This window comes from Peromyscus leucopus, chromosome 8b (genome assembly GCF_004664715.2).
Source record: "Peromyscus leucopus breed LL Stock chromosome 8b, UCI_PerLeu_2.1, whole genome shotgun sequence".
Lineage (NCBI taxonomy): Eukaryota > Metazoa > Chordata > Mammalia > Rodentia > Cricetidae > Peromyscus > Peromyscus leucopus.
The window spans coordinates 4217052-4230400 of record NC_051086.1 but is presented as its reverse complement, the minus strand read 5'-3'; the positions used below and the strand labels follow the sequence as shown (position 1 = coordinate 4230400).

Sequence of the window (13349 nt, the reverse complement as noted above, 5' to 3'; positions counted from 1 at the left end):
ATTGGGGGTTAGAACTTCAGCATGTGAATTTTAACGGGGGGGGGGGGGGGCGAGGGGGTAGGGGAGTCGGCACAGTCTAGTCCACAACAGAAGGTAACGCTGGCTGAGAAACTTGTTTGGGGGAACTGTTCCTCTGAAACAAGTCACGGCTTTGATCTTCCATGTGGCGTTGGCAAGTGCTTCAAGCATTGGGGATATGAACAGAAAGCTTCCAAGGGGAACTGGGTTGAGTGTGGAGCTCCTTCTAAAGCCACAGCACTCGGTGGGTGATGGCAAAGATTATCCCTCTTACTTTTATCATATTTGGGGTGGCAGGCCACTAGTTCTGTTCTTATGAGTTGTGGGCAGAATTCACCAGCACCGGTTTGTGAGTCTCTGCAAATCCAATATGCCTCACAGCTTAGAGCTGTTCCGAGCTCTGAGTGACCTTCAGTCCCAAACTGAAGTGTGCAGATTCTGAGCAACAAGCCTGGGCTTGGCTTGACCTGCTAAGCACAGGTGGTTTGAAAACTGTCACTCAAGCTGACCCAGTTTCATCAAAAGATTACATAAAGAAAATTGAGGTAGGCTACAACCCCAGCCTCCCTGAGAAAAGCCCCAGGGTTGTGTCTCCCCACTGACTCCGTTCAGTTCTCTCCCTCCAAACAACTTCATCTAAGCAAGAAATGAAAATTGGTCAGACTGGACTCAGAGCTGAAGTCTTGGCTGCTTGGCCAATTCTTCCCCACTTTCTGTTATTTGACTATGGAAGCTAACCGGTAGGTGTTGGTTTGGAGAGCTCAGGTCTTGAGGGTGCAGCCTTTCCTAGGAATGTGCTTCTTTAGTCTGAATGAAGCTCTTGACAACTTTATTTCTAAAGTAAGAATATGTACTCTCTCTTGCTTTCTTCTTTAAGATATGTGTGTGTGTGAGTGTGTGTGTGTGTGTGTGTGTGAGAGAGAGAGAGAGAGAGAGAGTAGTAGTATGTGTGTATGTGAGAGAGAGTATTGTGTGTGTGTGTGCGTGTGCGTGTGCGTGTGCGTGTGCGTGTGTGTGTGTGTGTGTGTGTGTGTGTGTGTGTGTGTGTGTGATAGAGACTGGGGGATACGTACGGGAACTAGGAAACAGACAGCCCAGAATCCCGGCTCTGGCTCTGCCCCTTGCCGACAGGCAGCTCTTTTGTGTTACAGCTTTCTATTGCCGTGACAGAACACCCGAGCAGACAATCTACAGCAGAGATTCATTCGGACTCATGGTGGCAGAGGTTTCATCCATGGCCAGTTGGCTTCATCGCTGTTAGTCTGTGATAAGGCAGAAAACATGGCAGAAGGGTGTGGAAGTGGAAGCTGCTCATGTCAGGGCAGTCAGGAAGCAGAGAGACAAAAAGGGCTGGAACCAGATAAACCTTTCAGATCGTGTCCCCATTGACCTCATTCCTTGAATCAACTAAACTTCATTTCCATTACCCCCTTACTAATTCTATTAAATTATGAATCTATCAGTGGTTTAATGCATCAGTGCAGCTAACAATCCATGACCACTTCTTAGTGGCTGGATATACTAGCTGTGGACCAAACCTTCAAATCTGGAATCTTTGAGGGGGCATTTTATATCCAACTTATAACACCCTTCTTTTCTCTGCAGCTTAGGTCTCCATTTCTGTAAATGGGGCTCAGGTGAGCTCCCTACCCTTGGGGTTTTTGTGCATGGTAAGATGGTAGGTGGAAGGATGGGTGCAGAGCACACAGGACATGTTGGGCAGATAGCGCATGTTCAATCTTTGCTTCAAGTGTAGGTATTAAATACTGACTCCAAAGCTGGAGGAGACCTTTGAAACCAGCGGTTCCTTCATTTGGGTGATGAACACGTGGAGGCCCAGAGAAGGGAAGCCACTGCTTAGTGACATGGATTGAAGGTTCATCTCCTCATAAAAAACCATACATTGTAGCTCTACCCACCCATTGTGATGGCATTTAGTGGTGATTTCTCTAAAAAAAATTATTGATTTATTTTTATTGGCATATGTGTGTTGTACATAGTAGTGGGTTTTATGCAGACATTTAATTATATCATGTACACTGATCATATCCACCCCTCCTATATGATCTACTCTCTCTCTCCTCTCCCTTGCTGGTCCCTTTCTTTTGATCAGATAGACCCCCATCTACTTAATGTCATATATATCTCAACAGTTCCCCCCAACATACACACATGAGGTTTTTTTTAGTTGAAATCACATCATTTGCAGAGAGGCAGATGGAACTTTAGGTGGGTCTTTGGGAGGTATTGTGACAGTGGGGCCTTTATAAAAGAAGCCAGGCAGCCAGCTCCCACTTGCTGGTGTCAGAGCACAGATGATTGAAGAGAGTTCCCAATATAACTGTGGGTCATCCTGTCACCCCGATTCTCAGACACTAGCTCCAGAATGAAGAACTAAATGACTTACAGCCACTGAGTTGGTGGTGTTCCGTACAGCAGCACTTATGAACTAAGAAAATAGGACAATTTGGATTCAAGACCAGGCCTACAAAGTTGTTGATCCTTGTACTCCAAAGGACACAGGATACAACCTTGGTTCCTCCAGGCAGGCAGGACCAGGACTGGCCTATGCTCACAGTCTTCTGCCCCCTTCCAGCAGAGGAGAAAGGCTTACTTCAGGCTGCAGACTGCAAATCTGGGGCACTCCAGAGGGTTGTCACTCTTGGTGCTAACTGGCTCCCTCTGAGCTTTTTCCTGGGGTCTTGGCTTCTCCCCCCACCCTCATCTGGCCCAGGAGCCTGTAATATTTCTCTGTTGCTGCTTCCTCCCCTGCTAAGATCTCCTTAGTGTTCTGATCTTCTGTGGTCCTCAGGTACTCGGCCCCTCGGGTTGTGATGTAGACACTGGGGAGAACCTGACCTCACCTGAGCTGTCATGGACATCTCTGCAGGCACAACAACGGACAGCCGCATGGGCAACCACTGCAGACTGCTTCCAGGAGGCTGAGAGTGGGGCCAAGCACGAGAAAACTGAGGTGGGTTCAAGGCAGGGTCCATGATTTTAACACCCTAGCTCACCAAAGACACGTGAGCGCATCCTTTCTGTCAAACCAACACAGGAGTTAGGAAGCCTGTGGAGTTGGGGTGCCAAGAAATAGACAAAGACCAGACCTCAAAAAGGGACATCCAGTACAGGTCCTGATACTGCTGCTATCTAGCTGTTATGGGCTCTCATGGGGTGCAGGTACTCGAGGTGCCTATTACCACAAGTTGAGTGGTTGTGTGGGTATCATATTCTCCACAGTGGGTGGCCAGTAAACACACAGACATCCAGGTAAAAGGAATCTGTTTAGCTATTGACAGATTCCCAGTTACAGAACTTGCCATTGAGGTGACCGGGGACAGCTGAAATGACTTCGGTAGTTCTGATCTAGGAGCCAGAAGGAGCATCTGGACCAGGTACTGTTGTTTCTTCCAGCTTGGCCTCACATCTCCTTGCTCTCAGCCACAGCTAAAGTGCATGAGGAAAGAAAAGTGGCCATCTTGAGCTTTACCAGACCACCACTATACGCCAGGCACTGTGTGTGTGATATCCTATCTCATTCGGTCTCAGTAGCTCCAGGACATGAACATCCCTGGCCTCACTGTATAAAGGAAGAAGGAGTTCAAAATGGGGGTAGCTTGCCCAGGGGAAGCCTGCCAGACCTGGCAGGTTTGAACACGGTCTGTTTTAGGGAACTTGGGATCTGGGTTGACGAAGCATTCAGGGAAGATCCTGTAACCCTAAGAAGATTGGAGAAGACGGGGGTTACAGTGAAGGGAAGGGGGCTTTGGGACCTCAGGGCCGCAGAGGGCCAAACGAGACCTGCTTTGCTCCATTCTCCATTGTGTCACGGCACTGCAGCCCACAGCGCCCTCCTGCTAGATAAGGGCCATTTGCAACTACTTTTAATTTGGAACAAACTAGCCGCTCCCCCATGGTCCTGAAGTTAATAGGATGTCTGTGCGGCATTGCCAGGCTAAGCATCCTTGGATAAATTATTCTTGCCTGCATTAGGGTTCTCTAGAAGGGAGGCCAGGAAATTTAGGAGACACAGCTTTGGCAAGTGGTGGCGTGTGACTTTCATCTGACTGTGGAGACCCAAGAGAGCACCTGGGCAGCTGAAATAGGTCAGTGGAGTGGCGGGCCTGTTATAGAGGAGCAAGGATAGGAGACCTGGCAGGTAGAATGAAAGCTACTGCATGTGGACAGAGCCAAAGCAAGGGCAGATCTCAGTGTGGTCATCCTGACCTGGGGCCTGGCAGGCAGCTAAGATCCAGGAACCCAGTGGTCGAGCTTTCTGCAGACGGCAGGGCACCAACCCTGAAGGGAGCCTGGACACAGGGACTGGGACTGTCTGACATGGCTCTAGTGCTGCTTATCCTGCTGCTGGGACAATGAGCTAACAGGCATGTGGTGGTAGGAACCCTCTTGCCCTAGCAAGGGGCTGAGCTTCCTAAGGAAGGGCTAGTGTCTTTTCTTAACAGAGGCCGTTACCATATCTCACAGATCCCAAGTGTGAAGACCATTCATTTCCCAAACAAGTTCTAGCTGTCAGCTCAATGCCAGATGACTGACTACCCCAAACCATGCCGGCTCCTCAACAGATAAGAGCACTTTTCATAGTTTCTCTATATAAAAAAAAAAAAAAAGAAGTTGTGTGGAAGATCTCTCATGGGTATAAAGCCCATCTAACATCTGGCACATGCCTTAGCCCTGCCCACTTCTCCAAGAGGTAACAGGGATGCTGAAGAGCATGGGTGTGACTGTCTTCTGTCCTTGGCCTGCAAGTGGTCCCTTTTCTTATAAAGCATGTTTTTTTAACGCAGGTCAGGTCTCCTTCTGGAATTTGTCACAATTCCTGAATGGTAGGTGGCTGCTGAGGAGATCCAGCTGCTACATCAGTTCTCAACAAACCCACCAACACAATGAACAGGGAGCTGGGGTGAGGACTCTCTGCTGGATGAGGTGGGAAGTGGCACAGGTGGGGACATCTTCCACAGCTCCATAAGTGAAGGACAATGTGCCTGTTCCTGGCTCCACGGGACCTGGTGTCTAATGTCAGCCCTGCCGCTTCCCAACTGGGCCACGTGGCCCAGCTAATCAGCTTCCTTCCCTTGTAAAACAGGGATGGCAATTCCTACTTCCAGGGTTGGGACTCGAGCCAGGCAAGGGGGATGCACAACAAGCAAAAAGAGCATACATCCTTAGTTCTCTGCAGCTGCAAGAAGGACATCTGCCCTACTAACGGCCTGCCCTTCCTTCATGATCCTCAGTAAATTAAAAACAAAAAAAAAAATCCATGCTCAGTTGGCCTTGCTATTCTCGGATCAAAAGCAAAGACCTTCCAGCACTCGGGAACCTTGTACCATTCACCCACACAGCTGGTAGACAACAAAGTTGGAATGCAAGCCCAGCTGGCCTAAGGCAGAAGCCATACCAGGTCCAAGGTCAAGCTTGTGAGGACCTGGAACAGCAGTAGGGAGGAGACATAAGGGAACAGTGCGTCTTCAGGTCTATAGTTGAGTCTTTCCTTGCTGAGACAGGAACATCCTGGACTAAGTGGGAAAAAGAGTTGAAACCAAGGCTTAGTCCTTGACACAGATCTCAGTTCCCAGACTCCTCTTGTCCCATTGCCTCATGGGTGGCCTGGACCTTGCTATGTGCTCTCCTGGATTAGGTTCCTCCTTCCTGCTTACTGTGGCTTTGTTGCCTGTGCCTCGGGTGGCAAATTAGTTCCAACGCACAAAAGGAGAGGCTTTGAGCCTCCCCAGTCAGAGTGCAGCCTGTACCACTTCTGCTCTCTAGTTCTTTGTCAAGGGCTGGGAATGAGGAAAGAGAGGCAGGTGCCCAGACCCCGAGTCTTTCCAGGCATGCAGCCAGAGGCTGGCCTTATACAGTAGGTGTTGGCCAGGCTGTGGGAATCACACAGCTCCCTCTCCTCGTGTGTGTGTGTGTGTGTGTGTGTGTGTGTGTGTGTGTGTGTGTGTGTGTATGATGCTGACTGCCAATGTCTTTCTCAATTGTTTTTCACTTTAATTTTAGGGCCAAATTCTCTCAAAGAATCTGGATCTCACCCATTCAACTAGACTGGCTGCTCAGCAAGCCCCAAGTGTCTTCCTGTCTCCACCTCTGTGATGTTGTGATTATAGACATAAGCCACCATGCCCAACATTCTCAGGGATTCTCATACTTGGGTGTCAAGGACTTTATGCACTGAACCATCTCTTCAGCCCAAGAGTTATGTTCTTAACTCCTAGAAAGGGGTGAGATAACAGAGGTGTTCAAACATCCTTTGACGGGCTAGTGAGACGGCGCTGCAGGGAAAGACATTTGCTGAGACTCCTGATGACCTCAGCTTGATCCCCCGGTCCCATCTGGTGAAAAGAGAGAACTGACTTCTGCAAGTTTTCCTCTGATGTCCATGTAAATGTAGTGGCGCGCGCGCGCGCGCGCATGCGTGCACACACACACATCACTAAATACAATAAAAAATTTTAAGAAGCATTTTGCTCAGAGAAGGCCTTCTGGAGAGCAAGCTGGACAGAGATTAAGCATCATCCGGTGCTGGACACCAGTGGCATAGGAATTGAGAGAAAAAATGTCCCTGCCCTGAGCACTCACAGCCCTGAGGGTACAGGCAGTTAGTAAAAGCCACATTCACCCACATCAACTGAGTGCAGTAACAGAGGGAACTGATTCCATTTTATTGATTAAGAAACTGAGGCCAGAGGGATCTAGCCTAAAGCTTCCCTGCCTGGGTGGAGGGTCCTGTGATAGCCCAGTCTGATGCCTCCCATTGCATTTGTGATTCGTGTGTGTGTGTGTGTGTGTGTGTGTGTGTGTGTGTGTGTGTGTGATTACTTACTTTTGAGACAGGGTTTTCTTATGTTGCCCAGGTTGATCTCCAATCCCTATGGTCAAGTTATCCCCATGCTTCCCAAAGAGCCAGGTTCATTAGGCACCTGCTCATTAGGCACCACCATGTCCATCTTGGGAACTTTTTGTTAAAGCAAAAGCAAACCATGGAAGAGAGATCTAAAACAAATCCAAACAGAACTGAAGCAGGGGAATGCCAGAAGTCTGCTTGCCCAGCTCCTCTCTGAGGATATTTGAGACCATGTGAAAGTCCAGGCAGAGCTCTGAAGGCTTCGTGTGGCCACGGCTTCTGCCCCTGCACAGAGTTCAGCTAGTGTTACTCTTCAGGTGTGGGACAGGCGATCCACAGTGATACCGAGAAAGTACCTGTGTGAGGCATCCCCCAGACCACAGGCTGCTGGCTCTGATGGATGGTACATTTCGTTCACTTAATTCTGCTGGTGAGCCAGGCTCTGTGGTCATCGCCCTGGCTACAATGGGAATGGAGAATGTGAGCTTTGATCTCCCACAGTGGAAAGCTAGTGGGGAGGGCAGCCTTTCAAATACTAACAAGAGGAACACAGATCACAAATTGTGACCAGGGCTAGGAAGGCAAACGTCATAACCAGTGAGATACATGTTCAGGAAGACCCGAGCAGTTGTCTCTACTGCAGGTAGGAAATCTGGGCCTCTTGGTACCTTTGACCAGTCACAAAAGTGGGTGTTGGCATGAAGGGAAGGTGACCAAGGACCAGGAGCTGGCAGAGGGGCTGGCATGATCTTTCCCCATTCCCCAGGCATTCCCAGTGACATAGAGAAGGGGGAAATTCCCTAGACTAGAAAAGGAGCATGATAGACGCATTCATTTCCCAATTCAGAGTAGGGCAGAGATTAATTCTGCTTTGGAGGGTTGGATTGTTGTACATCTAGAACTCAGTGCAATGAATCACAGATAGCTGAAAGCAGAATGGAAAGCAGAAACCATTATACAATCGTAACGTGTCCACACAGGATGGAGTCTGAATCATACACATTGTCTACGCATTGGAAAGCTTTTATTCCGGACTCAGTGAAGACCTTTCTCAGCTCTCCGGCTCCAGGTCTGGCCCAGCTCCCATTGCCATCACTAATTTGGCAAATATTTAACCAACACCTGGGTTCGGCAGTACTACTCTCCCTGCACACGTCTGGCCCAGAGCCATGGCTGTGCAAACATTTGGTCCTTCCTGAGGCCAAGGGTATAATAAAGTTCAGACACAGTTCTCCCCCTCCCTCTGTGTGCTGCCTCCCCGAGACCTAGTTATTAGGAACCTGCTGTTGAAGCAGCTCAGAGGAAGGCCAGGCAGCCACTTGGTCCCCATTGTTAAGTCCCAATCAAGTCCCTTCTACGACAGGTGGATTTTAGTTTCTGGGATTCTGACCAGGTGTGTGCATGCCTCTGTGTGTGTGTGTGTGTGTGTGTGTGTGTGTGTGTGTGTGTGCATGCGTGTGCATACATGTGGGTTATGTGTCCTGCCTCTGCACAGCTGGCCTTTCTGCAGAGATCATCGTTCTAGACCCACCAACTCTCTGCTGACATCATCTTCCCTCTCCTGCCCAGCCTGCCTCTTCTCCACCTCAGTTTAGAAGCTACAGTTCAGAGGAGCCCCTCAGCCTGCCCAGGGATCTCTCTTCTGTGCTTACTGCCCACACCCCCACCCCCGTTTCTGTACATCTCAGTACTCAGTGTGGTGTCTAGGTGGGACCCATTTTGGGATCTGCGTCCCACTAGACTCTGCTTTTCTTGCAAAGGAATTTGCATCCATGAAATAATGTGTAGTATATGAGTGTGGCATATCGGAGATAAGTGTCCAATACATACATACTGAGAAAATATCATCATACTCACTTATTCAAATATTAATCCTTCCTCTCTCCGGAAGTCTGTGTCTCTCTTACACACACACACACACACACACACACACACACACACACACACACACGTCCTTTTGACCCACTCTTTCCTTTGCTGACTCACTTTCTCATGCTTATCTCTTCTGTTGCATAGTGTCACTCTGGGGTATAGAGACCCACTTTCAGTTAGCTAAAGAGTTTCTGAACTTGGTCCTGGAGAGAGCTGAGGCTGGGTCCTCCATCATACATGCATACCCATCTCAGCCTCTGACCTACTTCTTTATATCTAGATACAGCCATGCATTCCACAAAGGGATTCCACATGTGGATTTCCTGGGCCCTTGCAACAGCACTCAGCAGGAGGTAATGAATTCATTTTACAGATGAAAAAAAAATCAACCAGCCACAGAGAGGATGTGGCTTTCCCAGGTGGCAACATTGGAGCCCAGGCCTAGGTGTCTACTATCTGGGCTGGAGCTGTTTCTGGGGGACATCAGGGAGTAGAGGTGGGGTAGGATGCTACCTCACCTGTCAGTCCCTCAGTCTCAGAGGTTCTAGAACACCCTCACTTGTCCTAGGACAAACGGAGAACTTGGTTAAGTCTCATCCCCTGCTTTCTCCTCCTGGAAATGAAGCCACTGAGCATTGCTGCAACTGTGCCCTGCTCATGTCCCGATCTCTGCCCCAGGCCTCCTAACCCCCAACACTGGATGCTTAGTCCCCCAGGATATCCTGGAAGGACAATGTCCTAGTTCAGGAAGAGGCCGTGGAAAGGATGGGAGTCATTAAAGACCCAGGAGAGATAATAAGAGGCTCTCATAATCCTTGCCATAACAGCCACACAATTGACACCAGCTAACCCTGTGCAGCTGGGTACCTGGGCAACGTCATGATTGATGGATATCCCCGGATTTTGCTTCCTCAGATTCTAGGGTTGAGGGCTTCCTCCCTGAAGTCTGCAGCTTCCAGTGTCTCTCCCCCCCCCCCCCAAAGACTTATTTTTCCAGTGAGAGGACATGAATATTTAAAGACATTTTCCCAGCCACTGGAACCACACCACACTGCTGCTCTCCCTTTAAATTTATGCCCAGAAAGTTTGTCCGAGTTTCCCTCCATGTCCCACCCTCCCTGGCACAGAGTATCAAATGGAGTCCCTGAGAAGTTAGCCTCCCCTTTGTCAGGAGGGTCACCAGGGCTGCTGGCTGGGTTTGGGGGCTGAAGATGTATGTGTAGTCCTGATTCTTCTCCACGGCCACACAGAGAATTAATCTGCAAACCTCTTGACACTTCAGTACTTGGAGAAGCAAGAAAATCAGACATGGGGAGGAACAATCTCAGAGACAGCAGATCTGTGGACAGAGTCCAGAAGCACAGGACCCCCAAATCCCAACAGGGCAGCCTCAGCATAGACTGTGGAGCTGATCAGGATTCCGAGTTTACCACTGCAGAACTACTCCAGCCCCAGGGCCACCTTCTGCTGCCCCCCTTCAGCATCTCTGCCGTGCAGAATTACTCAGCCCACTGCATCAAATCTCTCTCTTATCAACAAAACACAACACTCCCTGGATAAGTTTTTAAAACTCCAGTCACGCCAAGCCGCTTCCCAGGCTCCGGGAAGGGTTCCGTTTCTCTGCCCATCTATAACCAATCAGCCACACATCGCCAACTCCATTTCCAAAGTTCCAGGCAATTACAGCCTCCTGAGCTCCCTGGCGGAGCGCCTACCTGCCCAGGGCCAGATCAGGTTGTCAGCAGCCTCTAGTCCCAGGTGCTTGTTCCTCAGCCTCCTCAGAGACTTAAGACTCCCGTGTGCCAGGAGCGACACACTCAGCACACACCAAGTGACCGGTCAGGCCACATCAGGGCAGGACACAATGATGGAAGTCAGTCTCCCTACCTTTGCTGAGGGTCCCGGTGATGAGTTTAAAGACGGTCTGGGCAAATTTCACGAACCCGAGCCTGCATCTTTTGGAGCAGCCACTCATAATGGCAAAAGGTGAGGCAGATTCTTCGGTCAGCACCCAGAAGGGATGGCACCCACCTCGTGTGCCTCTGGACCTTGGAGCCTGCCTAGGTGAACCCTGTGAGATGGAGGCACCCCAGAAACCAGTCTCCGGGAAGAGCACAGCTGCCTCTGCAGCGAGTCCAGCTCTGCATCCAGAGAGCCTGCAGGGCAAGCCCTCCCTCCCTCTCCACCCCCTCCTTCTGTCCACTCAAGTCCTCACCACAGGAGCACCTCGGGATGCCAGGGCTGGGACGGCACTGCCAGGGTACCTAGGGCTCGGAGAAGACTGAGATACGAGTGAAATTGAGCAGAGCAGGGAGGGAGGAGCTGGAACCCTCCCAGGCTTTGCTGACAGTCTTGCCTACATGGCAGCGGTAATGTAGCAATTAATACTCCAGTCAGAAGGGAGGGCCTGCTACACAGAAAACACAGCCCCACAGCCCCTGCGCTCCGCAGGCTCGCGTCATAGCTCACTCACTCTTCCACCCTGCCCTTCCCAGTTACGCTAATAGATCAATTCTCAGAGCCTTGATCCGGATCCAGGAGCATGCCCCACAGAGCAGGAAGCTGCAGCTGCCCCAGGCACTCAGGGGAAAGTTTGCAGGCAGCCTGGGACCAGCCTGATTTGTATCACAGAGAGACCAGGCTAAGTGGAGAGCTAGAGCACAACCCCCAAGCAGCTGATCGCTCCATCTTGGGTGGGAAGACCATCAACAGCAGGTGCTATGTGCCTCTCTGACTCAGGATGGCCAGTGGCTCCATCTCCTGGCTTCAGGGGCCCCATCTCAAAAGGAATTGTTAGATCCTAACCTCTGCCCCTGCAGAGCATGCATAAGTACCTGCTGCCATTAACCCCAGAAAGGCATAAAGGGGTGACAGAGGTTTCACTAAGTTCATCACAACGCAGTACTACGAACAGAAACTTCATGTAAAGTTATGTAAACCTTATGTAAAGTTCCACCATTGCTTAATAAACACTTGGCTGGTATTTTGTGTAAGAAGACTGTGTGAGTTAGAAGGGACCTCAAGGGACATCTCATTGCTCCACAGTAGTTCCACTTCATTTTCTTGGTGACTCAGAAGGTCACTGTGGTGGACCTGGGCCATGAACATCATCCACAGATGCTTTGCACCTACGTATGCACAGCAGTTATGGAGTCCACCTCCTCCGAACCTAGCCATTCCCTGGGAAAATCTCTTCTTCTACACTGGCTCCTCTCTCTGTGACCTTCCCTGCTGGGTGATCCAGAGCAATGTGTTGGAGAAGAGCTTTTGAATGGACCCCCGAACTGACAGGATGTCAGATAAACCAGAACCCAGAACTCGTGCTGTGTCATCTGCTCTTGTTTCTCGCTCCTGGAAGGGACAGGGAAGTAAATCTTAAAGAAACAGACCTCAGCCTTTCAAGTGGTCGCCAAAGAGGTCCAGCCCCAAGGGGAGCTCTGGGAGACAGTCTGCACGCCTTTCTCTCAGCCCCCAGTCTCTCCAGCTTTGCCAGAGGCCACCATTTGCACATCGGCGCTGGCGGAGAATACCCTGTTGTGTGTGATGTCTCAGCCTCCGAGACAGTTGCCTTATCTAGCCTTTACCTTTAGGCATTAAAAGCCCCCGTTACAACACACATAGTTACGTCTGGGAATGTAAATGGTACCTAATCTTTTGTTCACTTATTCACTTGTCCACTATTTACTGAGCTCCCAGCACGCAGAAGAGATCTGGTGGGAGTCTGCTTTCAGAAGCTGAAGCCAGTGTCTGATGTTAGCAGCAAACAACTTGAGCATCCTTTTCCTTCTGCCTTTAATTCTGTCTGGGACACCCAGTCTGTGGGACAGTGTCACCCATATGCACAAGTAAGCCTTTTCCTTCATTTGGCCAATCCCATTCCAATCATTCCTGGAAGCACTCTACATACACATCTGATGTGTGCTTTGCCAGTTCTCTGTGTCTCTCAATACAGACAGGCCAACAACTGAGATTCGCCACCACACTTAGTCCTTAGTGCTTGGGCTCTGAGGTTTAAATAAAACGAACAAGCTCATTGGGGCATCTGGTACAGTACATGGTGAAGGCTCTCGTGTCAACTGCAAGGCTGTTGCTGTTGCTTTCATTGTTCAACCTGTTTCCAGTACTGCTACTGTTCCTAACCTTGTCTCCAGAACATCTCCAGAACATCTCCAGAACATCTCCAGAACCACTGGACAAGGACGCTGCTCACAATCAATATTCTTAAACATATGCTGCTTGCCCAGAGCTGTGGGATGCTGTGGGAAGCTACAAAGCAGGTATAAGATGAAATCTCTGTCCGAATACAAACTCATTACAAGAATCACTGTTTACATCAAGTAAGGCTAAGAGAATTACAGAAGAAGGAGAGAAACTTAAAAACAGTGAAGGTCTGGTGCGTGGGAAGAGTTAATAGACACAGAAACAAAGCCATCACGGGGAAAGGAGGAAGAAAATAGATAAAGGGTATACAGGCGGAGCCTCATAATTCTGGGAATTGCAAGGCTCAGGTTTTTATCATTCCCAGCAGCAACTCAAATTCCAGCATTTGGATTCTTCTCTGTTCTCTACAAGGCATCATGTGTTTGAACTC

At 49.6% G+C, this 13349-nt stretch overlaps 1 protein-coding gene and 1 long non-coding RNA gene across 3 annotated transcripts in view; one reads left to right on the top strand and one right to left on the bottom strand.

The window, feature by feature from the left end:
* Positions 1 to 11147, bottom strand: part of Kcnip1 (potassium voltage-gated channel interacting protein 1) — a 379007-nt gene extending 367860 nt beyond the window's left edge. Inside the window, exon 1 of the mRNA XM_028894888.2 lies at positions 10646 to 11147. Coding sequence (XP_028750721.1) covers positions 10646 to 10733 — 88 coding nt within the window. The 5' untranslated portion in view covers positions 10734 to 11147. The remainder of the gene's footprint in view (positions 1 to 10645) is intronic.
* Positions 505 to 6435, top strand: LOC119087055. 2 transcript variants are annotated; one of them, XR_005090507.1, is made up of 3 exons: positions 505 to 758; positions 2831 to 4942; positions 6043 to 6435. It is a non-coding gene; the product is annotated as an uncharacterized LOC119087055 (long non-coding RNA). The 2 variants fall into 2 exon arrangements; XR_005090508.1 differs by having other exon boundaries at positions 1170 to 4942.
* Positions 11148 to 13349: the final 2202 nt, after the last annotated feature.